Source organism: Gymnoscopelus microlampas (genome assembly GCF_963454915.1).
Source record: "Gymnoscopelus microlampas genome assembly, chromosome: 21".
Classification (NCBI taxonomy): domain Eukaryota; kingdom Metazoa; phylum Chordata; class Actinopteri; order Myctophiformes; family Myctophidae; genus Gymnoscopelus; species Gymnoscopelus microlampas.
In genome coordinates this window covers 44,671,398-44,699,385 of record NC_139958.1, presented here as the reverse complement: position 1 = coordinate 44,699,385, position 27,988 = coordinate 44,671,398, and the positions used below count along the sequence as shown (strand labels likewise).

Below are 27,988 nucleotides of genomic sequence, written 5' to 3'. Positions count from 1 at the left end.
CGATCCATTTGCAGCTCACTGCTCACCTCCTGATCAATAAAAGCAGTGTCACTTTGTGTGTCTAATAAGGCATACAGTATACAAGTTTTTCCTTGTTTAGATTTTTGACAGATGACACCCATACCGGCACAATCATTGAAGTGCTAGCAGACTGACCTTCTCTGGTGATCTTGTGAGACAGAGCTGATGCAATGTCATCTGTATCCTGTTCTGTTGAATTATCCTTCTGCACAGGTTTGTCTCCCTTTGGTTTTTGAACATAGTAATTGTCATGAAGACAGGTGGGATGTTTCCTCTTGCATGTGTCACAACTGTGACGGCGGCGACATTCTTTTGCACTATGTCCCGCTTTTGTGCATCCATAACATAGTCTATTGTCCTTTATGTATGTCCCTCGGTCCTCAAGGGACTTTTCCATTAAGTTGGGGCACTTATAGAGCTGATGATTACTGTCCTTGCATAACATGCATGGGGCATTTTTGGTTGGCATTTCTTTGTCACTGTCTACAGTTGCCTGAGTACTGTAAACATTTACCGTGTTCCTTTTTATATCCTTTGGGTCCTTATCCTTATCCTTGGGTGAGTCATAAGAGCGAAGAGCATAGATAGAAGTAACTGGGTTACATGCAATCTCTGCTTCGACTGACATAAATGCAGCAAAAACATGGAAACTGGGGAATTCTTTACTTTCCATGAGGGCCTTAGTGACTTGCCGATTCCATTGTGACACTAACCAATCTGGCAACTTCTGTACTAATTTTTGGTTTTCTTCAGAGTCACTCAGTATGTCCAAACCTTTAACATATTCCCTAGCCGGGGTCATCCCTATGTTCCCCAGGTTCTATGTTCCCCAGGTTCTATGTTCCCCACTTCCCCCAAAAAAGGTTCTATGTTCCCCGGGTTCTATGTTCCCCGCTCAACCAAAAAAGGGTTCTATGTTCCCCACTCATCCAAAAAAAGGTTCTATGTTCCCCACTCAACCAAAAAAAGGTTCTATGTTCCCCGCCCACCCAAAAATGCAGGAAATGGTGAGACATTTAAAAAGGTTTAAATACATGTATTTATACCCATTAGTTATTTGGATTTTTCAGTTTTTATAAAGTGTCAAAATATCACGTTTTGAAAACTTCTTTGAAATGACTCAAAATCTATTTAGGAGTGTCACAACATTAATTTCACGATACATATGATACGATACACGATATTGGGCTCACGATATCGATACGATATTATTATCATTTTTACTATCATCAACACTGGCCATCATCTTCAGTTTCAAAGTGCTTAATTTATAAAGCATATAAAAAGGTGCTCCTCAGAGCACAGGTCTCCGCCAGGTCAGGTACGTTATTGTGGCCTCCTGGTGGCGGTATAATATGCCAATGTGAAAAGGGTGCCATTTCTTCTTAGGCCTTTCAATCGGACACTGCATTCATGATTTGAGGCATTTTGTTCCAAAAATGTGTTTTGCTGAATTAGACCTGCTGGTGGCGCTATAACAGGCCAATGTGAAAAGGGTGGCATTTCTTCCTCGGCCTAGTGGGAATGTGCGTGTGAAATTTCACGGAAATTGCAAGCTGCGTTCATTATTCGAGGCATTTTGTTCAAAACGGACCAATCCTGCAAACTTTGGAAGCCAACCTTAGCCAATCAGGATGAATGGAATATGGGAAATCGGACAGATCCGGGTTGATCACATGACTATAGAGATACTGTGTACCGATTTGCATGACGTTTGGATAAAATCTGTAGGAGTAATGTCAAAAAATGGGTTTTGCACAAATCGGCCTCCTGGTGGCGCTATAACAGGCCCATGTGAACAATTTGGGGCAGAGGTTCTGAATTGGTATTGAGGGAGTGTGTGTGCGCAGTTTCGCAGCGAGTGGGCCAATGGTGCCGGAGATTAGCTGGTAACACACGGACAGGACACACACACGGACGGACGGACGGACGGACAGACAGACAGGGGGTAAAACATACTCTCTAGCCATGCCTTTCGGCCTGGCGGAGACAATTATACAAGCTTAAAGGGGCTACACCATGAATGTAAAAAATATATATTATATATAAATATTGCCCCCTAATACGTATTAAACAGGTTGTAAGCCTAAAAAAACATCCAGATATTTTTTTCTCACAATCTGACTGTCTGTCATTCCAAGCTTTTTCAGCTGCAATACCAAAATGTCCTTTTGGGCAGAGGGGTGCTACTGAGCAATTCTGTCTGTCAATCATCACCTCCCGTGTAGGCCTACATATGTCATGTTTAACCTTATTATAGTGCCTGGCAACTGGAGACTTCTCATCTTTATTTCTAATATTACTCTTGTGCTCCGTAATTCTGGTTTTCAATTCTCTTTTGGTCTTTCCCAAATAGCAAAAACCACAAGGGCACTAAAAAAACTACATATTTTGTCTTACATGTAATTCTCCCTTTGACTTAAATTGTTTTAAGGGTGAGTAAAAGAGTCTCCTGTTATCATGGCATTACAATTAATACAACCTTTACACAGGAAATTCCCTGAGGGTAGGGTAGATAAAAAGTGTTGTGGTTGAATATAAACATACATTTTAACCTTATTATAGTGCCTGGTTACTGACATGTTACTGACCATGATACTGACCATGTTACTGACCATGATACTGACCATGTTACTGACCATGATACTGACATGTTACTGACCATGATACTGACCATGTTACTGACCATGATACTGACCATGATACTGACCATGTTACTGACCATGATGCTACCATGATACTGACCATGATACTGACCATGATACTGACATGATACTGACCATGATACTACCATTATACTGACCATGATACTGACCATGATACTACCATGATACTGACATGATACTGACATGATATTGACATGATACTGACATGATACTGACCATGATACTGACCATGATACTGACCATGTTACTGATCATGATACTGACATGTTACTGACCATGATACTGACCATGATACTGACCATGTTACTGACCATGATACTGACCATGATACTGACCATGTTACTGACCATGATACTGACCATGATGCTACCATCATACTGACCATGATACTGACCATGATACTGACATGATACTGACATGATACTGACCATGATACTACCATTATACTGACCATGATACTGACCATGATACTGACCATGATACTACCATGATACTGACATGATACTGACATGATATTGACATGATACTGACATGATACTGACCATGATACTGACCATGATACTGACCATGATACTAACATGATATTGACACTTGCCATGAAACTGAGCATGATGCTGACCATGACACTGACCATGATACTGATAGTGATTATAAGATGTAACACTTTTCTCAACAATTTGAGCAGTTATGGCCCGGACAGCTGGCGTGGCGGTCCGGGCACAGCGTGTCGCGGGTTCGACTCCCGATCCTGACGGACTTTGCTGCGTGTCACTTCCATCTCTCTCTCCCCATTTCCTCTCAGACTACTGTTATTACGCCGTTATTACATTATGAGTTGCTACAAGGTGCTCTATATCACCAAGATGGCCGCCAGGGGAAAGGGGGGTAAAGGCGGGCAAGTTTCTGATAGTAATTTATCCCCATTATGTTCAGTTGTGTGTTCAGAGATGTTAATAATTGGAAATAAAAAATGTATGTTTCCTGCATTTTTGGGTGAGCGGGGAACATAGAACCTTTTTTTTTTGTTAATGGGGAACATAGAACCTTTTTTGGGTAAGTGGGGAACATAGAACCCTTTTTTTAGGTAAAAGGGGAACATAGAACCCAGGGAACATAGAACCTTTTTTGGTAAGTGGGGAACATAGAACCTTTTTTGCGGGGAACATAGAACCTGGGGAACATAGGTACGGTCCCGCATAGCCTGTAGGCAAGCATTCAGGAAATCTGAAAAGTTCCTTATTCCTTCTGCATCCTTAGCATGTATTTTTGGCCAATTTGTTAGCTTCTCCCTAAATGCTTTCTGGATGACAAAATCCTGGCCGTATCGCTGATTAAGTTTGGTCCAAGCATCTTGATAAGCATCTTCATCGCTTCGGTAGAATGTGCCTTCAAGACATTTATGAGCTGGGCCACTAACATATTTCTTTAGATAGTATAGTTTGTCTGCAGAAGAAATGCCCTTTCTATCTATAAGCGACATAAAGGAGGCCTTCCACTCAATGAATCGAAGGGGTTCACCATTAAAGACTGCGGGCTCAGGCATGGGAAGTCTATTAAATGCTATGCTGTCCTGTACAGCTTGTGCCAGATAAGACACATCAGTGAGAGGAGGTTGTGTGGCCACATTGCTGGGGGACTGCATGGCATTAGGGGGTATGAAAGGCTGACTATCAGGGTCAAGCTTAACAGACTGGATTTGGGGCTGCATAGAGGAAGGAAAGACAGAGCGCTGGATATCAGGCTCACCCTTAACAGACTGAATGTGGGGCTTTACATTAGAAGAGAATGTGGGGCGCTGGCTCTCGGGGTCACACTTAACAGATTGGTTGTCCGTTTCCCTTTGTACCTCTCTGTTATAGACCTCAAACCTGGCTCGTGCTGCCGCCAAGTCCCTTTCCCTTTGTAGGGTTTCCAATTCAGACTCCTGAAACTGTAATTGCTCCTTTAGATTCCTTATTCTTTCCTTTTGTTTTCTTTCCTCTGATAATGCTTTACATTCAGCTTCCTTTGTTGCTACCTCAGCGGCTGCTTCTGCGCGTTTGGTTGCCATACATACGGAAGCAGAGTGATGACTGGCAATAGAAAGTGCTACAGAGGGTGGCACAGAGGTTGGCTTAATGTTTGCCTGTGTCACAGAGGGAAGCTTAACATTAGGTTTTGCCACAGAGGGAAGCTTAACATTAGGTTGTGCCACAGAGGGAAGCTTCACATGTGGTTGAGCCACAGAGGGAGGGCCCCTATTTGAAGGTGCTGCAGAGTGATGGCTTTTATTTGAAGATATCACAGAGTGATTACTTCTATGTGAAGATGCCACAGAGTGATTGCTAACATACACTTGTGACGCAGTTGAACCATAAATAGAGCGGGCATATTGACAATCCAATAGCCCACGAAGCCGTCCATTGACACCCTCTGCATCATAATCTCCACAACCTCTGTTATCCCATATATAATTTTGGTGATATCCTTAGTTACAGCTTCACATGCATCAATTTTACGTCTTAGTTCAGTTGATGGTGTGATCTGATCTCTTATTTCCATATAGGTCCTCGTGACTACATTTTGTGCTTTTTCAAGAGGGTCTAAGAGGGATGTCAGATGGGTTTCTGTTATGTTTGTTTTAAGCTCTTGTCTTGTCTTACGGGCCACAATCTTCCACTGTTCATACAGGGTAATTAGTCTTTTTTCTTTCTTACTCAACTCCTCTTGTTGGTAAGCATGCATTTTTTCTGTTGGAACTCGTTGACGTTCAGAATGGCGAGGTTCCTTTGTGGCCTCTAGTACACGACTCTGCAGATCAGCCATTAATTTCTCTTTTTCTTCAATTTTTTCTTTTAATTCACTTCTTACTGCAAAGTTTTCTGTTTCATATTGGAGATTGTCTTTATGTTCTTCAATCTCCTTCTGGAGAGTTATAATCTGTTTCTCCATATTTGTACTCCAAGACAAGGCTTGTGTCCTCCTTTTTGAATGACTTTAGGATGTTACCTTCAGATGTCTTTGACCATCACATCAACTTCAACTGTCTGCTGCCCGTGTAGGATGAGTGCCGTTGAACCGTGGAATCCCTTGGGTTGTGCAACAGGATCGCTGAAGAGATGAGGGTCGAAGCTTTTACTGTAGCGTACCCCGCCCAAAGATGGTCTTTTACTGGTGGTTTAGATGAGGTTTATTTTAAAACCAACAACGTAAAAGCTGGGACAGAACAAACAAACAAACAATTGGACATTAAACATTTTCAAATTGCAAAAACAATCATTCACTATTACAAAACAGACCTTAGACAAATAAAATACATTAACACACTTTAAGCAAATTAAAATATACCTTGTGCCCATTTAGGCAGGGGGCTAAACCTTTACTGTCCAGCAAGCAGACCTCACCCTGGTACTGCTGCAAACATTTGAGTCTCTGGCTGAGCAGTGAGCAGACAGGTGATAGTAGTGAGAAATCAAGCAAAGACCTTCAAAATAAAAGCATCTCAAAAGCACCTCACAGAAACATAGAATTAACATAAATGCAATGCACCTGTGACCTGTGACCTGACACACAAAATTAAATACCAAAATAAAAGCACAGTGCCTTGGGGTCATTTACAGTGGTCAAAGTCCATTATACACAAAGGTGTTACACGTGTTACATAACCCCCGTGATTACCAACGATCAGGGGATCGATCATACTGGAGATAAATATTCAGACTACTTAAAAAGGTAAGAAAATCGAAAAGTCGCTGGCAGTGGCCCATGGGGTTCATTCTTAACCCTTTCTTATACCTATTCCCAACTAGGGTGACCATATGTCCCGTTTTGTGCGGGTCAGTCCCGCATTTCAGTGACTTTTCAAGCGTCCCGCAAATTGAGACGCTATCCCGCATTTTGATTGATAGGCTCCAGTTTTCAAATATGCGTTTAAAATCTTGATTTTATCAATTAACTGGCTGTGCGCAGCGGAGCAATGGAGCCTGTCATCAGGGGGCGGGCCGAGTGTGTGTGTGTGTGTGTGTGTCTGTCGAGACTCGAGAGGAGAAACGCTGCCCCAATTAAAACACTCGCCCCAACACACACTCGCCCCTATGTTTTTCGCCGACCGAGGCCGCCAGATATACCCGGGGCGAGTGTATTGGGGCGAGTGTTTTCCTTTGGACGAGGCGGCCGCGGCCGCGTTCTTGTGAACGAGCAGTGAATTAAATCACGTGTTGCTGGTGGAATACAAGTCGGAAAGAAAATAATCAGCAGCTCAACAACATATAAGAGGATACAAGAGCTATCTGTGCAAAAGCTGCAAAGTGTGCATATTTAAGCAAGTATTTGAAAACAGTGAAAGCTACCGAGGAAAGAGAAAAAAAGTAATAGACCCCGCCAGGACTCAAACTAACGACCAGTGACCACGTTGTGAATAATTATAAACAAACAACCTCCTGGTGCTTGCTTCCAAGTTGTGGGGTAAAAGGTATTGAAGAGGAGAATGTTATGGTCATCAGAGATCAGAGGATTTAGCAGCTGCCCAGCCATTCTGATAATGTTAGGAGCAATGGACCTGCCAACAGTGACACTACGAGCAGGTAGGGTCCAACCAAGTGTTTCTAATTGACTGGAGTCTGCACAGAACCCTATCCATCAGATTCAAGTTTTTATTTGCATAGTAGTTCTATTATAGTTATTATTATCATAGTCCTATTACAGAGAAGATTTCATACCCCCCACTTTTTGCAAAAAAAAAAGTTTTAATTGTGTTTAATGTTTTTGATAATAAATCGGTCAAATCAGGCAAAAATAAGAATTAAATAACATAACCCTAACCTAACCCGAATCCTAACCCTAAAACTGAAATAAAGTAACCAAAAACTGGTAAAAAACGAACCCAATCCGCCCAGAACCGCAAAAAAAATGTGCGCACGCGCTTCGCGCGCGGGCGGGGTCCTCATGCACGCGTGCTGCGCGCATGAGTCCCGCGATGTCCCGCGGAACGGGTTCATCTGTCCCTCATTGGCCCTGTTTGGATCTGGTCACCCTATTCCCAACCTGAACCATAAAATGGAGATAACAAGAAAATACCATAATTCTTGGAAGTAAACAACCTATAGAGACAAATGAAGAAATGTTTCTATATAATTTGGACCCAAGGAATTCATTAATAACTAACTTTACAGCGTCTATAGTTTAATTATATCACAACAGATATGAAAGTATAATTTTAGATAAATGCCCCACTCAGCTCTCAATGAAATGTAATTAGACAAGTACGCTGAAGAGATCTTTAGAGCTGTGTTTGTGTCTGAAGTGAACACGACCAGCAGAGGGCTACTTTGGAGGAGGTGGGCTATTGGCTGCCCACCCAATCAGAAGTTAGAATTGGTAGTGGTATTTTCTTTTTCAATACCTGAACAATTAACGTTTTCCTTAACTTTTGATTAGGTGGGCTAGATGCACATCTGGGTGGGCTGAGCTCACCTCTACTGACGGCACTGGGAGGGAGCGCTCGTTTCGGCTCACGTGTTCACCTTCTATCAACCTTCCAACTCTTGTCACCTTGTGTGCAAGTCGAGGCAATCAGCTTGAAAGGAGATTAAAGGAGTAGTTCACCCAAAAAATCACTTATTTTCTATCAATTACACACCCTATGAAGCCTTGAATTCATGAAGCCAATAATTTGATGACTGGCAGAGTTGACCTGCATTTGATCAAATTATTGGCTTCATGAAATCAAGGCTTCAAGGGGTGTGTAATTGATAGAAAATACGATTTTTTTGGGGTGAACTACAGTACTCTAAGGAAATTTAAATAACAACGGCTTTAGACCTGCTCCATGTTCCAAGTAGCCTAGTATCTTGGAGATATACTATAGACAGTCGTCCTCCTATGAACATTGAGTTTTCATTATTATTGGTTGTATTACAGGTAGGGTAAGTGATTTTCTTTGGTTAAAATAAGTGTTAAATTGCTCTATATTCTGATAGTACTCATTGCTATAGAGTGTTTGTTCAGTAAAAGGAGTCTCCTTGTCTCTCCAGCTCTTTATAAAACAGAAAATGCATTTTCGTTTCAGTTTAATTTCCAATTTTATCCAATCAGGATAGAGAACTCAATCAGGATATAGATTAAACCAGTGACATTGGAGTGACACTAAGAAATGAGCAGGCAAAATTGGAACTGGAACAGTATAAAAATGAAGCTTAAAAATGGGTACTTTCTCCTGATTTTGACACCTACCGGAAAATGTATTTGGAGAGCTGGAGAGACGGGGAGACTCCTGTTACTGAACAAACACTTTATAGCAATGATTACTATCAGAATATAGTGCTTTAACCTTTTAACAAAATACTTATTGTTTTAACCCAAAAATATCACTTACCCTACCTTTAATAAAGCCAAAGATTGGTTGAGATGAGATTCAGAACTTGGTGAGCTGAAAGGCCACTCTGTTGTCATTCTGCGGTTTCTGTTCGCCATCAAGTGGGCAAAGGGAACCTTGCAACAGCACAACAGTAACTGCCCACTAACCCCAACAGCTCAATTTTCAGAATTCTCCATAAATTTACCCCATCTACGATGTTTCAGAAAACACTTAGATAAAGAGTTCACATTCCATACATACACCATTGGGAATGACAACTTAGTTGTTGCTTTTTAAATGTAACCTTTGTGCATATTATAGTATGTCAATAGTTAATAACAGTGTTATAACAACTCCTTCACCCCTTTGAAAACTCTTGCTCTTATCTAAAAAGAAAAATAGAAAGAAAAGAAAAATAAATACTGTGTGCGCATCCCTCCATGGTATGGGATCTAGTCAGGGCTGGATCCGGATTCGATGGCCCCCTGGGCCTGAGTGGTTAATTCATAGGGCCCTACCGCCCTGCGCTATCCTTTGGCAATACCCGCTACCCGTTAATTACGCACAAGGCAGCTGGCGCTGTCCCCAAACGGTATCTTACGGCCGCTCTACCCGCTATACATTATGCCGACTGCCGACTCCATTATTTGCGCCTGAAGGTGTGGCCATGTGCGCGTTGTTGCGCTATCCCTAAAATTGCTGTCTTGCCCACACACATATGGGAAAGTGCACAGCGGATTCTAAAAAGGCTAGTGCTTATGAAGCCAACGTTGGGTAATGTCCGACATTACATAAGCAGCTGCAGAGCCAAACAGCGGCACGTCTGTACATTGTGTAAGTACATTAGCGGTGCGGAAAGCAGCTCTGGCTATAGCCAAAGCCCTGAGCAATATTTGTGCAAAATGTGGAGTCAGTTTGGTGTAATGTGAGACCCTCTCCAACGCTGACTTCGAACTCCGTGGGTGTCGGCCTCAATTCTGGTAGCTGGATCTGTATTTTCAGACATTCAACCAGTTAGACCCTGAATACTTAGTCAACTTATAACTTTGGCTCTGTACTTGGTTTGTTTTTCTCCATCTACACTAATCTCTAAATATAGCCGATCTACGAGCTCACAACGCATCGTACTGTAGCTTGTAGATCGCCTATTTTCGGCGAATGTTCCCCCCAGAATAGGGATACTTGGGTTCAAGTGTTTAATGATAAAAACTAAAAAACAAATCCTATTACACATTCACCAGTGTGGAAACCCCCTGTAGAAACTCTGAGGACCCTATAGGGGTCAAGGACCCCCTTTTGAAGGCCCATGGACAAGAGTACTTACAGTAGTAGACACCCTTTTACTGTTATGACCTGCATACGTGATGCATAGCCAGACTTCAAATCCCACCAGAGATGTTCTATGGCAGGGGTCTTCAACAGGGGGTCCTCAGGCCTACTATAGGGGGTCCGCCAAATCTTTGTGTGATAGTATTTAGGTTTTTTACATGAACCACTTGAACCATAGAATTCCTTTTCTGAGGGGAACATTAGCCGCTGCGAGGCGTTGAGAGCTTGTAGATCGGCTATTTTTGGCTAAGAGGTATAGGTGTAGAGGGAAAAAAGAACAGACTAAGTAAAAAATCTGAAACACAATTTTATACAATATAGAGTAGGGGGTCCCTGCTTCATCTCTCTCTCAGCTAGGGGGTCCTTGGCCTGAAAACGTTGAAGACCCCTGTTCTATGGGGTTTCAAGTCAGGAGACTGCGACAGGCACTCTAGAATCTTCCACGACTTCCTCTGATGTATGAATAAATAAATAAATGCACGCAGGCATGCAGAGATTTTATAGATTGATGAATCATTTATTACAATGATGATCGTCTCTGCTCATTATGGTGCCCACATATGAGTAAATGGTAAAATAGTAAATGGTGCATTTCTGTTATAAGGTGCAACCATAGGCGATTTTTACCTCTGCCCCCAGGGGGGGCAAAGAAAGTATATGAATATATATGTTTTTATGTATGCAACATATATGTTTATCATATATGTGACATATACGAAATTGGCCGCCTGTGTATATGTCTCTATATATGTACATATATATCCATATATGTGGAATATATGTGGACATAGAAGAGACATATATTTCCTATATCCACATATATGAACCTGAATATGGCATATATGCAGCATATATTCTGCATATACTTGCCATATATTGGCAAAAAATATATATATAAAAATTAAAAAAATATATATTTTATTTTATTTTATTTTCCAGCCACCAGGGGGGGCAAGTGCCCCCCATGCCCCCCCTAAAAATCCCCTATGGGTGCACACCAGTCATTGCAATGCCAATAAAATATATGGTATATACTGTAGCACCTTTATCCAAAGCGCTTTACAATGTGCATTACACTCACACACACACATTCACCCATACATTGATGCACTCACGCACACTTGCACACACGCACACCCCGAAGAGAAGGAAACCATGCCAGGCACCAACCTACTCCTCAGGAGCAGTTAGGGGTTCCGTGTCTTGCTCAAGGACACTTCGACAGTAACACAAGGGGAGCTGGGGATCGAACCGGGAACCGCCCGCTCTTCCTCCTGAGCCGCCGCCGTCCCTGGGGAACGTACCGCCCTGCGCACGGTGGCTGCTCTGTCCACGTTCCTGACGCTCCTGCAGACAGATGTCACCATCATGAAATTATACTTGAGATGATTAATTATCTCGCAAATAATAGGCTCTATGCACAGCAGCCATATTGTAATAAGACATTCACAGGTGTTACCAATGATACTAATGAAGGCTCTGTTCCATTCTGGTCAGACAGAGTCAGGGTGCTGATATTGTGCATGTTGGCTCACTGGAAACGCTCCGAAATGGCCCTTTACGGGTGTGTAACTCTGAGAGTGTACAAATGGAACCAAATGGACCCTTACGGGTCCATTTGGTTCCATTTGTACACAGAGTTATGGGCGTTGGTCGTGGAAATTGAAATATCTGAGAACCACTGTGCTACACTAAATGGAACAGAGCCTTCATTAGTATCATTGTTAACACCTGAGAAGGAAGTGATAATATGGCTGCTGTGCATAGAGCCTATTGCGATTAACAATTGTGTTTATTTGGACATTGGAAGATATGAATACAAAAATGTCATTTATGTTTGGCTTTTGGGTTTCGCAAACAAAAGTGGCCGATATAACAAATAACTTACTGACATATATAACTTTATACTTTAAAAATAGAGATAGCAGATCATTACTGACATTCAATTTTGAAAGTATAAAGTTATTGCATATTATGCAATAACTTTATACTTTCAAAATTTAAATGGCAGATATATGAGCTCACAACACGTAGCATAGCAACACATTGTGATGCTTGAACATCTGCTATTTCCGCTATTTTGGGGGAAATAAATTGACATTTGTCAACATGGAAATATTTTTTATTTATATTATTTTTATTTATATTCGAATTATTTAATTTTTCAAATGTTTTTTTTTCAAGGGTATGTCTATTTTTTATTTAAATGTATTTTTACTTAGAAATGTAGTTAAATATGTTCATTTACTATCATAAAAGTATGTAATCCCAGACAAAAACTCTTGCATTGTAACACATTGTTACAATTGACCCCGGTCACTGTGTTACAATTGCCCCCGATCGGGCAGCCATGAGTCCCATATTCTAGCTGGAAACACCTAGATTATCATAGGCTGCTAACGTTAATTTGTGACCAATAACATAGAGATACAATTCATCTAAGTTTAAATTAGCTGTCATGTAAACTTTAGACAGCAGAAGAAAAATACTGTACGTTAAAGAATTTACTTTTACAACTCAAAATCTGTTTTTGTTGAAAACCTCTGCTGAGATGAAATGACCATTCTACCCTTCCATAGGCAGAGAGAGGACAGAGGAGCCTACTGAATCTCACCCCTCTATCTTATTTCTGATTAGAATTATTGAGTGTGTTACGTTTGCCCCCTGTTACTTTTGACCCCAGTCTCCCTACAGTATGTAATAATAGGCTCTATGCACAGCAGCCATATTATTATCACAGGTGTTACCAATGATACTAATGAAGGCTCTGTTCCATTTAGTGTAGCACAGTGGTTTCCTCGACCCCCATAACTCTTGAGAGTGTACACAAGGGGCCATTTGGAAGCCCATGAGGGACCCTGGACCCCAACTGTAGACCCACTGGTGTAGCAGAGTGTTTCCAGTGAGCCAACATGCACAATATCAGCACCCTGACTCTGTTTGACCAGAATGGAACAGAGCCTTCATTAGTATCATTGGTAACACCTGTGAATGTCTTCATAATATGGCTGCTGTGAATAGAGCCTATTGCGACGACAGGCCTTACCGGCAGATCAGTGTGTTCTTGACGTGGTTTCTGAACTCCTCCGAGATGAAGTAGTAAATGAACGGATCCAAACAGCTGTTGAGGCTGGCCAGGCACAGGGTGGTGACGTAGAACGCGTACTGGTTGTTGGGTTTACCCGCCAGCATGAGGCAGTAGTGCACCACCAGCATGACGTTGCTGGGCGTGAAGCACAGCAGAAACATGACCAGCACGGTTACGATCAGAACCACGGCCTTCCTCCGGTTCTTGGTGACGGAGGCGCTGCTCATGGAGTTCCTCAGAGACTTCATCATGAGAGCGTAGGCCACGACGCACACCATGGACGGAACTACGAACCCCACCATGGCCATGGTCAGGAAGTAGCCCGCCGCCATGCTCATCTGACTGGGCCTGGAATAGAATGCAACAATTTCATTGACGTCAATAAAAGCAAATAGTGCAACCGCTATAACCGCTAACGGGGAACAAATCACAAAAAAGCTGAAACAAACAAAAAAAGAAAACCTCAACACTCACTCAAACAACAGACAGAAAACACAAACTAATATAATCAAATACGTACCTGGTGATATCGTGACAGGTTACAATGTTAAGGCTTTTTCCTTTCACAGTTTGATCGTAAAGGTAGAGAGGAAGGGTGAGAAGCCACACCACAACCCAGACACAAACACACACAGCGACGGTGATGCGATTTGTGCCCTTCTGCTGGGCCAGCGGATGAACTACAGCCTGATAGCGTTGAACACTAATACAGGCGATGAAAATGCTAGAGCAGTACATGTTGCCGTAGAAGAACCCCACCAGCACTTTGCACAGAGCCTCTCCGTAGATCCAGTCGTTTCCATTCAGGTGGTAGGAGATCTTCAGGGGGATCCACACCACAAACAGCAGGTCAGACAGAGCCAGGTTGGCCATGTAGATGGAGGCCGGATGCTTCTTCTTGGTCCGGAACACAAACACCCACAGCGCCATGGCGTTGGTGGGCAGGGCCACCACAAACACCACCATGTAGACGATGGGGAGGAAGATGGTGGTCAGCCAGCCTTCTAAGGTCCTCTGGTCTTCAAGGCTGACCTGCACCTATAGGCAGGGGTGTAAAGTACATAGTACATTTACTCAAGTATTTATTTACTTAAGTACAATTTTTAGGTATTTTTACTTCAAAAGCTACAATTATTTGAATAATTTAGTTACTAGTTACTTTGTAGATTTAGATTAGTATTACAAAACATACATTAACCACTTCAACCCTATAGGCCATTTTGTGGTTCCACAAATCAAAAGCCCATTCATTTTTCCCATAGAGATTTCCGGAAATATTTATATTTAATTATTTTAAGCCTGGAACCAAGCCATCTAGGCTCCTGGTGAATCATGACCATTAAACATTTGATTCTGTGAAACAAATATATAATATTTAATTCTATGATATACTATATTTAATAATTACCCTTTTTGCGGTTTTCAACAAAAAAAAATAATCACAGAATCAAATGTGTTCTGGTCATAATTCACCAGGAGCCTGGATGGCTTGGTTCCAGGCTGAAAATAATGAATATAAATATTTTAGTAAATCTCTATGGGAAAAATGAATGGGCTTTCGATTTGTGGAACCACACAATGGCCACCATTGCTATGCCCTATACATTTCGGCCATTTTAAAATAGCCGATCTACAAGCTCACACTGTGAGCTTGTAGATCTGATATTTTCAAAAGATTTGTATCCACAAGTGTCCTATAGGGCATGGTGGGCATCACTTCCTGTCGATTTGATACCTGATCAAATCGACAGGAAGTGATGCATGCCCTAGGAAACTGTGGATACAATTTATACATTTGAAAACTTGTGAAATGGGACATTCTGCATGATGAGTAGTTTCTACTTTTGGTACTTTATTCCGGACAGAGTATTTCTTCATTGCAGTATTGATACTTTTACTTAAGTAAAATATGTGAATACTTTTTCCACCACTGACTATAGGGTTGTCACCATCATGTCATGACATTTTACTTGCCGAGTAATTGTCACACAAATAGTTGTGATTAACAATTTAATCGTGTTTTGGCGTTGAATGTTGGAACATGTGAATGAACATAACATTTGTGTTTGGCCTTTATGGCTTCGTAAACAAAACACCGCACTGGGCAGATATATGACAGATGAAGAAATGACTGACATATTTGATAACTTTATGCTTTGAAAACATTTTTTCTCCGAATAGTGAAAATAGCAGATCTACACGCTCACAGCTTGTCACGTTGTGATGCGTTGCAAGCTTGTAGATCGGCTATTACCACTATTTAAAACAAAGAATATGACATTTGTTTTCAACATGGAAACAATTAAAACGACTATCTCAAATAATTGCTATTAGGCAAATCCTCCTAGGCTATAATTCGACAAAGCTCTGTGTGGGTGGTGAGGCCAAAATCTCTTCTGCCCGGTTCTCCTCAGTGGCTGGAGCAAGTGTTCTGAATTTGCACACAGCTATTGACCATGTGCACGGAACAGCGAAGCCTGTTTTTCCCTTTCCCCAAATGTCAGCTGTTTATTAGCGTTTTTGTGTTTGCTGGCTCCCGGGTTGCCAAATCATGTGCGCATATCCCCCACGGGTAAATGGTGCATTTATATAGCGCTTTTATCCAAATCGCTTTACATAGATCGTGCATTATGTGATACCCTCACAATTGTGAAACAACTTGTAAAGTAACTTTTATTTTTTTGAAAACATGTATGCACTTTAGTATTATTAAGTATTGTCCAGTACTTTTATTTTTATTATTCCTATGGTCACAAGCCAAAGTAATATCAGTAGTAATTCACTGTAGGTCACTTGGGATGAGAAGCGGAACCTTTGTGTGTGCAGCAGGTGTTGCCTGAGGATCCCCTTTAAGGTCTGGGTGCCTCACCCCTTTCCTTCAGAGGAAAATTAGGAACGCAATGTCTTCATTCCTGTGCCTGTTTATACTGTTTTTCAGACTGAGACCAGTGAGGCATTGAACCAAATTCAATACTGTTGCTGTAGTACCCAATCTAGCTTGGGACCCGTAACAATTACATTCACCCATTCACACACACATTCATATGCACTGGTGAGCTGTGGATTTTTCAGCTATGGGGGCTCTATTTTATGACGTCACGGCGTGCGCACGTGCACGCGCGCGGGCGGGCATGTGCACATAGCCACTCAGCTCAGTGCTACTGTAGTTGAAATAGTGTATTCAACATGTGATTTTTAATGTAATTATATCTCTTATTATTTAGTTGCATTGTTGCTGTTTTTATTTTTGTTTCAATTAATTCATTATTTTATTTTCCTTTTAGTTTTATATAAAAGCCCTTTACATAGACTCACCCACACATAAGTACTTAAAATAATCAGACAACTTGTCTTTGCCTCATCTCAGAGAACTGGGTCCTCTGCTGAATAAAGCTGAATAGCCCTTGAGCAAGGCTTCCATGCAGGGTCCGGCTGGAAACAAGCTTCGTGCTTAGTCCGACACCCTGGGTAAACAACAAACTTTGCTTTGCTTTGCTTTTGCTAAGCGATCCACTTCACACTCTGCAGTGCACACATTCCATTCAAGTCCATGGCTTTTCTCGAGTAGCCTAATGTTATGCAAAGCAGCCAGGTAGAGGCTATTGAGAACGGCTCGAACCTTGAGAGGCTATTGTTTAAACTTTAAGGTGTTAAAGACCGCCGCTGACGGTGAGTGCTCGTGCGTGCATGTGGAGCACGCGCGAGCCCCCCAGCCCCCATAGTGCAGCCCCCCCTGAGCACCCCCTAGAGCTCATATACCGATGGCGGAGGAAACCATGCAAGGCACCAACTTGCCCATCGGGAGCAATTAGGGGTTCAGCGTCTTGCTCAAGGACACTTCGACAGTAACTCTTCTGGGGGAGCCCGGGATCGACCCGGAAACCTTTGCGGCTTCCATCCGGCCGCTCTACTGGCCACTCTACCCCTGAGCCACTGCCGCCCCGGGTATGGTCTAGTATGTAATAATTATGACAGGCACCCTACCTGCACCCTGTCCTCTTTCTCTGCACCAGTGGCACCTTGGTCTGTGACTACTTCCTGTTCCAGGTCTGGTGGGTACTCAAGCCCAATGAAACCGCGACCTCTCTCTCTTCCTTCAAGAAAGCAGAAACACACAAAAGTCTGTTTTATAGCTGTTTAACTCAAACTTTTTCGTGCCAAGGACCTCCAAATTGATACGTATTATTTGGTCGTGGACCCCCATCTGATTTGTTTTTGTGCCAGGGACCCCCAGAATAGAAGATTTGTGTTAAATAATGCATTTGATGTTGCACTTTTAAAAAATAAAAAAAATTAAGTCAAACATAGCAGATGTACAAGCACGCAGCGCTGCACAAAGTGACGCGCTGTGAGCTTGTAGATCTGCTATTTTTGAATAGCCAACGCATAAATGGATAAAGAGTTTAAAATGATTGTGATGCTGTATTAACTCATTTTGCTGAGGACCCCCTGAAACCCCCACCAAAGGACCCCTGGGGGTCCCCAGACCAACTATGACAACCACTGGTTAAACTAACTGAACAACGTCCCTCTCCATTATGTTTCTAGTAAATGTTATGATGACATATTTTCATGCCTTGAAGATATATTTCATGACTCTTTGGTAGGCTACGCAAAAATAAATTGACTCACTTACTTATTTACTTATCGACTTATCAACTTATTTACTTATTTACTTATTTACTTATCAACTTATCAACTTATCAACTTATCAACTTATCAACTTATCAACTTATTTACTTATTTACTTACTACTGTGACAAGAGAGCCAATAGTATATAGGTAATTCATTGAGGGAACCGTGACTGGCACAGGTACTTGAAGACTATTGAAATAAAACAACCTCCAGACTTACCTGGAAACACCATGGTTGTATTGGATGATTCATTTGACGTACAAATCCTGGTGAAAAACATCATAATTGACAATAACTGGATTGTGGCCATGTTGTCTGGTGAGGTCTGTGTCGTGAGCTTTGTATGTCCAAAGCGTTTACTTTTCAGGAACTGCATGGGTGAAAAAAGAACCTGTGTTCCAGTGGATCCAATGTAGCTATTATTTAGTCACACAAGCTCTTGTGACGAAAGCTCTTGCTCTCTTTTCATTGGTCAAAGACGGTATTTATTAGCCTGGCTCCACCCCCTGAATCGCTTGCCTCGCATTCAGGGTCTGGTGACGCTGTCGAAGGCGGGGGTTTCTCGGTCGAAAATCTGTACGACGAATCGGGATCGGGATAATTCAGTATGAACCAATCGCCAAAGAGTCCAACTTTGGCCACGCCCCCACCTCAGAAAACGTCTGCACTGAGAGGGCTTTCAGACTGAATAATGGAGTGAAACAAAATGAAAATTCAGGCTGAGTGTCAGTGTCATTTATAAAACCAATGGACAGACTCAACCACATTCACTTTCACTTGAATTGCTTTCCCAAATACCAAAACTGCAAGCTCACAATGTGTCGCATCGCAATGCGTTGTGAGCTTGTATGTCGGCAATTTCTTTGCTTCCTTTTGTGTGACACTGAAGTATAATAAAATAGGGCATTAATTTACAAAAAAGCCTAGGTTTCTGCCCGACAGCAACAATATTCTTTATAATGACTAGACTGTAGTTTTTGAACCATAATAATGAACCATACAAAAATGTGTATTTAGTAAGTTTGTTTATTAAAATTAACAAAGGGAGAAGTGTTGACCACAGTTTAACCCATTAAGACCTGAGGCAGTTTTCTGAAAAATATATGTTGAGAGCGCGTGCGTGTGTGCGTGCGTGCGTAAACCACCAAGTAAGCCAAAGGAAATGACTTTTAACATTTTTCATGATTTTTTTTTTTTAAGTTTCATGTTTAGTACAAATGGTTGAGATTTCAGTTCCTTTTTCTTTGTCTCAGTTCTGCTGGAGGAGTCTTTATGTTTCCATAGTCCTCAACGTAACAGTTCATTAACGCATTAAAACCTGAGAGAGAGAGAGAGAGAGAGAGAGAGAGAGAGAGAGAGAGAGAGAGAGAAATCGGAATGATTACAATTTATCGGACATCTCATATAAATAACGGACATAGGCTAATCATTTTTGATGCATGAATGACAAGCAGGTGCACAAATGTAGCCAATAATAACAGTTAAAGCATTGTATTTGGGACTGAAAACGATTTGAATATAAAGGAGTAGAATATAGAAAAGAATTACAGCTTCATCTTGCATAAGGGGATTCATTATCTAGGCTACAATCGCGCTGGTTGTGTCCGTGGCTGCGTGCGTAGTGATTTCTCAACAAGATGTTGCGTCATCGTCTGATGAAGAGCTGGTAGGCTCGAGACGTCAAGTCCAATGATGGTGCAAAGGAACCTACACTATACATTTTTAACATTCGGAGCATGAGTTGACCTCTGTACCATGCAGGTACTCGCCGCCTTTGCCTATTCTATATTACAATTGGCTTAAGGGAGTACCGGCCGGCAGGCGGACCTCTGAAATCACGCTCATGTCACCATAACTCAGCCATAACCATATAAGGAGTTCCCAATGCAGCTACGCCCAAATATGGAGTGTGTTGTCTAACCTCAATGTGTCGTCATGGCATCATGGGCGCGTGTGTGTGATCGGGCGCACGCGCGCGTGTGTGATCGCGTGTGTGTGTGCGTCAGGGCTCGAGTAACAGAAACACACGGCTGTATTTTCGGCAAATTAGTTTCTTTTGAAACTGTTGTAAATATTCAGAATCAATCAATATGTATCCTATTGACAAATGCATATGGCAACAATATCTGATCGATGTGCACATAAAAAATGAATAGGCTATACGCAATATGGGCAACATTAATGACAGACATACACCCTTATGCACCATACACATTACATTTACATTGCAATTATTTTATCATTTAGAAATACAAATTATCTTATCCTAATGTGAACAAAAACCACAGGTGAAGATGTGATGTGAATCCATGTAGAGGAGGCACCTCGTCTGGAGATACCTCAGTCAGATGGATGGATGACGGACAGGCATGGTCTGGAGCCAGGCTAGGACAGACAGCCAGGACATATATTTTAAATCCTGGCCCCAGAATATTGCATACTTGTCCCAGTGGTGGCCTACCATATATTTTTAAGGCTAGCTACTTTCAGCATTTCATGTTAGGCTATACTTAAACTGCACTATAATATTGTTGTTTTTATTAATTAAAAAAGTTGATTACGTATTGGTGCTCCTTACATTTTGGTGGGTGCTCCCAAAAACCTCTGGCGAAATTATTAAAGTGGGAGCACCGGTGCTAACAAGTACAAAAGTTATTTTCGAGCCCTGAAAATAGCACAGGGTGAAAAAATGGGTTACAAAGTCATGGGATAATAAAAAAAGATATATATATATTGGGCGAAAGTGACATTAGCAGATCTACTGTACAAGTGAGCTTGTAGATTATTCTGCTTTAGAACTGTTAGCACCACCAATATATGAATGAGTGCAATCATTTGGATGTCAGAGTTTTGAAAAAGTGTACACGGCAGTTTACAAATTCACAAAATGACTTTATTGTAAATAGCAGTTTAAGGGCAACAGATATTACAATCGTGAGTTCCTCCATTTTTATAGACCAAATCCACCGTGACACGTGGCAAGTTAAGTGGTCAGATGGGTGGGCCGCAAATATAGTTTTTGTTGTGATTTCTAAGTGGGCCACTGCTCTAGTAGTTGAACAGAGATAAATGTGCTCTTTGATAGAACAGGAGCTCAAGAACTCTTCTTATAGATACGGAGAGCATTGTTCACATTTAGATCTGGATAGCCTATACGTTGTTATACCTTTCAACCGGGGAAAGCGTCTGTGTCATTTTAGATTTTGTTATGTGCTGTATGAGCTATATATTGTTTCTGTCGGGCAGAAACCTCTTATCTCCATATTCTAACTTTTTTTCCCTAAATTAACACCATACTTGATCATACTACAGTGTCACACAAAAGCTTCAAAATGATCAGATCTACAAGCTCGAAAGCGTGCCGCGTTTTGAGCTTGTAGATCTGCTACAGTATTGGACATGTGAAGTTTCCGCCCGACAGAGATATACATTTTTCAGAAAACTAGTTAGGGTTTAGAAGGTGTTTTTAGAATCTGCCTCAGGTCTACATGGGTTACCCCATTAAGACCTGAGGCCTGTCGTCCAAATTCTAACAGTTTTCTGAAAAACTATAATCAGTGGTTCTCAAAAAAAAAGTGTGTGCACCCCTGTTATAGCCTATATGGGGGACAGTCAGATATTGTAAATGAGTTACACTATATTTTGCCATACGTTATCGCTGGCAGGGCCAGTTCTGTTTGATTATAAACATGCTGATTTGGCCTATAAACAGCAGTCGTCGCCTCGTGATGGACATTTTCATCAAACTGTATTTGTTACCACAGACATGCAAAATGAACGGTAGATAATCTTACCAGAAAGACATACCCTAAATGTGTACTAGTTGACTGCTAATGTGCCATAGTGTCTATGCTAATGTGCCTATACAGTACGTTACAAAACACTAGTAATTCTACATTTATTAAATCAGTGTCCTACCTATCCAGAACAAAACATGAAGACTGGGATTTCAATAAGTATTTTCATCAAACATCACATGAACACAATAAGAACATTATAATTAGGTTTGGGATCCTTTGGGATTTTAACAATTCCGGTTCCTTAAAGGGATAGTTCAACCAAAAAATGATTAGTCACTCCATCTCCATGGACCCCATCTTGAATTCATGGATATATATTTTTTTTTTGTCACATTCCCAAGCCAATAATTTGATGACCAGTAGACCGGTATAGTCAGTGGTTCTGGTAGGAGACACAAAGGAGAGTCTTTGTGTCTCCTACCGGAACCGCTCCTGGTTATCAAATTATTGGCTTAGGAATGCGAAAAAAATAAATAAAAATGCATGACTTCAAGTCTCCATGGGGTGATAGAAAAAAAGTCATTTTGGAAAGGGTCCATTTGGTTCCATTTCTACACTCTCAGAGTTGTGGTGATCCTTGAGATTAAAAAGTTAGAGAACCATCGGTATCATAATATGCTCTATGCACAGCAGCCATATTATCACTTCCTTCACAGGGGGTGCGTTCAGAAATTACGCACCGGAGCACACTCGCCTATTAGTTCGTATTGGCCAGTGCGCTCAGTGCTGTATTTTCGAACGCACCCAGGTGTTACCAATGATACTAATGAAGGCTCTGTTCCATTTAGTGTAGCACAGTGGTTTCCACGACCCCCATAACTCTGAGAGTGTACAAATGGAACCAAATGGACCCGTTACACACCTGTAAGGGGCCATTTGGAAGCCCATGAGGGTCCCTGGACCGCAACTCTGTTACACCCACTGGTGTAACAGAGTGTTTCCAGTGGGCCAACATGCACAATATCAGCATGGAACAGAGCCTTCATTAGTATCATTGGTAACACCTGTGAATGTCTTCATAATATGGCTGCTGTGAATAGAGCCTATTGCAGAGCAGACATGAAGTCCACATACAAGCACTGACAGTGTGATAAAAACAGTTCTGGAACCGGTTCCAAATATGATGGAAGCCAATTTCGGTTGCTCATTGTTGGATCTGTTTTAAAAAAACATCTTTTCGTTTTTTATTGTATTTTCCTCTTCAAAAATCCCAAATTTGCCATGGACATGGTCACGGACAGGTCTCGCTTACGACACATTTCTCTGTGAATATTGACACATTCGTGACCTCTGTCTACAAATACTGGTCAAATTATCTTCTGACATGGGAATATAAAATGCTAATTCTTAATCTCATGATAACTTGTACATGTGTTGAACGCTCATAACAATAGAAGTATTAGACGCTTGGTTCATTGAACTGTGGAGACCGATTCATACTTATTTGCACACCGTAAATAACAGATCTACAAGCTCTACAACAGGTGGTTCTCAAAGTGTGGTCCGGCAAGGGTCCGTGAGGGAGGTTCCTGGGGGCCCCCAGTGAAATGAGTTAATAATATAGCATCTCAATCAGTTTTACCATGTTAACCATATTTTATACTTGGCTGTAGATTGGCTATTTTTGAAAAATCTTGAAAAATGTATACAGATTGTGAATCAATTTGAAACATAACTCATGTATCGGGGTCTCTGGCACAGAGTATCTTCAGGTGCAAGTTGTGAGCGAGCTTTGTAGATCTGCTATTTCCGGCGAGCGACCGCATCGTTAAGACAAAGTGTAAATTGGTCTTGAAAATCTACTGCTTTTCCTTCTTCTTCTGTTGCTCCTGGAAGAAATCGTTGCAGGCCACGGTGAGCGCCGCCACTAACACCACAAACTCGTTAAAATCCACCTCGTTGTCTTGGTTGGAGTCCAGGTCGTTCATGATCTTCTCCACCAGGTTGGGGTCTTTCTGGGACTGCAAACATAAAAAACATACGGTACGTTAACGTCAAGTCACATTATCCCAGATTTAAAACATATGGGACAAAGGGTTCCCAACATTTTCAGGCTGCGACCCCCTCAAAATAATCATATTTGAACTGGGGACCCGCCCACCCTGACAAGCACTTGGAATTGTAGGCATATAGGCTCTATTCACAGCAGCCACATTATGAAGACATTCACAGGTGTTACCAATGATACTAATGAAGGCTCTGTTCCATTCTGGTCAAACAGAGTCAGGGTGCTGATATTGTGCATGTTGGCTCACTGGAAACCTTCCAAATGGCCCCTTACAGGTGTGTAACTCTGAGAGTGTACAAATGGAACCAAATGGACCCGTAAGGGTCCATTTGGTTCCATTTGTACACTCTCAGAGTTATGGGGGTCGTGGAAACCACTGTGCTACACTAAATGGAACAGAGCCTTCATTAGTATCATTGGCAACACCTGTGAAGGAAGTGATAATATGGTGTGAATAGAGCCTATTGTGAAAATAGCCGCTCTACAAGCTCACAACGCCTCACCCTGCAAGGCGTTGTGAGCTTGTAGATCGTCTATTTTCACAATGTTTGCCTCTTTCATTGGTAATATTTGACAATTTGGCCTATTTGGTATTTAAAAGGTCTTAAAATAATTAAATTGTAACTTTATAAATGTGCAGATACTGTTTGTTTACGGTTGAGTGAGAAAACAATGTTGCACACCCCATGTTTGGGAACCACTGTACTAGGATGCAGCGCCGGCCTACTTGGGGCCATGCATGTCGGCAACGATGCAAGTTGTTTCATTTATATCGACTATGTGGCACAAAGGTTATGCGAATCTCGGCCAATCCGTGAACCCGCCGGTTTGGGTTGGCCGGTCAGGGAAGCCGGTGCATACAATCTCCCGCACGCAGAGAACTTCTGCATCTTTCTCAGACCCATGGGCCGGCAGATACACAGATATTCGTGGTGTTTTGGGGGTTCTCGGGAACCATTGATCTGGCCGAATAGCCATCCGGCTCTGCGCACCTCCAGTTTTAGACACATATAACTCAGTATCAGGTTGAAACAGAGCATAATGCTGCCCTGTTTTTTTATAAGAGGGAATCCCTCTTTGATTTTTTTGGACAGACCTTTTAGACAAAGTGTTTTAACTGTACTTGTGCTGTTTTTTTACATTCCTGCCTAATATTCAATCAAAACATACATGTTCAGGTTGGTACTCATTTTATCCTATCGGGATGTACAGGATAAAAGTGATTGATTAAATAAATAAACAAACAGAACTGTAATACTGTTTAAAAAAGAAGGAAAAAGAAAGGAGAAATTATTTTCTGTTTATTAAAGAACTGGAGAGACAGGGAGACCCCTGTTAGTGATCAGACACTCTATAGTAATGAATACTATTACTGTAACTATTGAATAACCAAATTAACCAAAAACAACTTCAGACAAAATAGTAAAAAAAACACCACTCATCTGCCAAAAGGAAACGAACATTTATTGTTCATTTAATGAACAATTAACGGGATTCTCCGACACTCAAAACTGTGCATTTATTGTCTCCGCCAGACCGAAGGCATGGTGGAGAGTATGTTTTACCCTCCGTCCGTCCGTGTGTGTGTGTGTGTGTGTGTGTGTGTGTCCGTCCGTCTGTGAACACCTAACATTGGTCAAGCTTCATGTGACATCACAATATGTAATATAAATAGGTAAGACAGAATTAATCAGGAGCAGCACTTTCTTTTACCACCTCGCCTGGCGGAGGGAGACCTGTGCTCCGAGGAGCACATTTTTCTAGTTTAAATTTAATTTAATAAAGTGATCAAGGAATAATACAGTATATCCCTATTTTGAGCATACAGGCGGAAATCTTCAAAGATTGAGCTCACATTGCATGGTGTTGTGAGCTTGCAGGTGTGCTATTTTCGGCGAAGAGATGTGATGTAGAGGGAGGAAAAAGGGAGCGGGGCCCCAGTACAGACCCCCTGAGGGACCCCCCGCCGGGTTGGAAGCGGTTAGCGGGTTAAGGGACTGTTTGTTTGTTCTCAGGGACCAGGTGGCGACATCACCATGGCGACCCTGGATGACGTCACATGGTGTCTATATTTGGACGGTGAAGTCCTATACCGATACACCTGAGGCTTCAATCCACAGGAGAACCACACAGCCTCTACCACAGACAGGGCTGGCTCTCTTTGTGATGTCTAGAAAGCCAGTGGTGTAAAGTAACTAATTACATTTACTCCGTTACTTAAGTACGGTTTTGAGGCATGTTTAGTATTTACAATGCTCTGTACTTTTACTTCTACTCCACTACATCTCAAATGTAAAGTTGCAAATGTTGTACTTTTGCGCCACTACGATTATTTGAAAACTTTAGTTTCTAGTTACTTTGCAGATATAAATTATTATATTATAAAACATACATTAACCACTTTAGTCCTATTTTACACTAAGGCTATTTGAAAATATTCATGATGCTCACAACGCAATGTGACGCGTTGTGAGCTTGTAGATCTGCTTCACTTTATGGTACTCTAAGTATATTTTGATGCCAATACTTTTGTACTTTTACTCAAGTAACATTTTGAACACAGGCCTTTTACTTGTAATGGAGTGTTACATTGTGGTATTGATACTTTTACTTAAAGTAAAAAATGTCACTACTTTTTCCACCACTGCTAGAAGCCTCTAAGCCCCTTAGCACTCAGTCATAATGAGGGTGGAGTCACGTGCTGAAAATTGCAGGTCACGACCATAGTGATGGAAGAAGTACTCACTTTGTATCAATACCCTATCGTAGAAATAATCTGTTACAAGTACAAGTTCGGTATTAAGACATTTTACTTGGGTAAAAGTACAAAAGTAGGCTATCGGCATCCAAATGTACTTCAAATACCAAAAGTCATTATGCAGAAGGTCCCATTTCACAAGTTTTCAAATGTGTAAAATGTATAAAAATCCTTTGAAAATAGCCGATCTACAAGCTCACAGCTTGTTTTCAAATCGCCATATATAGATCTGAAGTGGTTTTGTAATAATTATCAAAATCCAATACAAAGTAACTACTAACTAAAATTTTCAAATAATTGTAGAGGAGCAAAAAGTCCAATATTTGCCATAAGATGGAGTAGAAGCACAATTATTGAAAATTGGAAATACTCCAGTAAAGTAAAAGTAACAAAAATGTTTTACTTAAAAACAGTACTTGAGTAAATGTACTTAGTTGCTGCATGGTCACAACGCAGGTCACAATGAGCTTGTAGATCTGATAGATTTGTAACAATAAATGCAGCTTGTTGCACTACATGTGTGAACTTGTTTTGAAGATATAGACCCCTTAACAGACGACGTCATACTGGCTGCGTGCAGCCAGTATGCGCGCAACGAAACCCATTATATCAGGTCTCGTTAGGACGCGTCTCACTAGCCAACACACACAAGAGGGGGTTGGGGTGTGCTGAAACCAGTGCACCCCGAAACAGGTTGGGAATTGATTGCGTGAAACAATCACCTGTGCGTCCAGGCTCAATGTTAGTAAACAAATAATTGGTCTATACTGTAATCCTGAAAAAAATGCCATATTTTCCCGAATATTAATTCTACAATATTACCATATCTATATTACCATAGATTTAGAATAAGTGTGGAATGGATACATTACCATAAAGAAGGGTTAGATTTAGAAAAAACGTTGGATATATATTACCATAAATAAACGTTATGGTTGGATTTAGAATAAGTGTTGCATATCGTAGCGTACCGTCAGGAAGTCGGTGAGCTCACTGGTGAGCAGCTCCTTCAGCTCTCCCTTGTCCAGTTTATACTTGTCTCCCTCTTTTCCAGAGTAGTTGTAGAACACTGTGATCATCGCGTCCATCGCTCCCTCTAACTTAGTGGGCATGTTGAGAGGTTTACTATACACCGACCTGACGGAATTCTGGAGGAAAAAGGGCAAAGAATACATTCATCATAACACACACGCACACGCACACACACACACGCACACGCACACGCACACACACACACACACACACACACACACACACACACACACACACACACACACACACACACACATTTAGACCTGAGGCCGATTCTAAAAATGTTTTCTAAATCCTAACAGTTTAAAAAATATAA

General features: G+C 41.4%; 3 protein-coding genes across 3 annotated transcripts in view; 1 reads left to right on the top strand and 2 right to left on the bottom strand.

Annotated features, from left to right (window-relative positions):
* The window catches only part of LOC311037002 (secretory carrier-associated membrane protein 1-like), a 302,700-nt gene that overhangs the window by 155,449 nt on the left and 119,263 nt on the right, over positions 1 to 27,988 (top strand). The window lies entirely within an intron of this gene.
* LOC311037169 (proteinase-activated receptor 2-like) lies at positions 13,393 to 14,443 on the bottom strand (the record flags this gene model as incomplete). The annotated part of the gene is made up of 2 exons (XM_084046286.1): positions 13,959 to 14,443; positions 13,393 to 13,786 (listed from the first exon to the last, which is right to left on the bottom strand). Exons 1-2 carry the CDS (start codon positions 14,402 to 14,404, stop codon positions 13,393 to 13,395), a joined length of 840 nt encoding a protein of 279 aa, XP_083902412.1. The 5' UTR covers positions 14,405 to 14,443.
* s100z (S100 calcium binding protein Z) lies at positions 23,674 to 27,752 on the bottom strand (the record flags this gene model as incomplete). Its single annotated transcript, XM_084047325.1, has 2 exons — positions 23,674 to 23,835; positions 27,612 to 27,752. 2 exons carry the CDS (start codon positions 27,750 to 27,752, stop codon positions 23,674 to 23,676), a joined length of 303 nt encoding a protein of 100 aa, XP_083903451.1.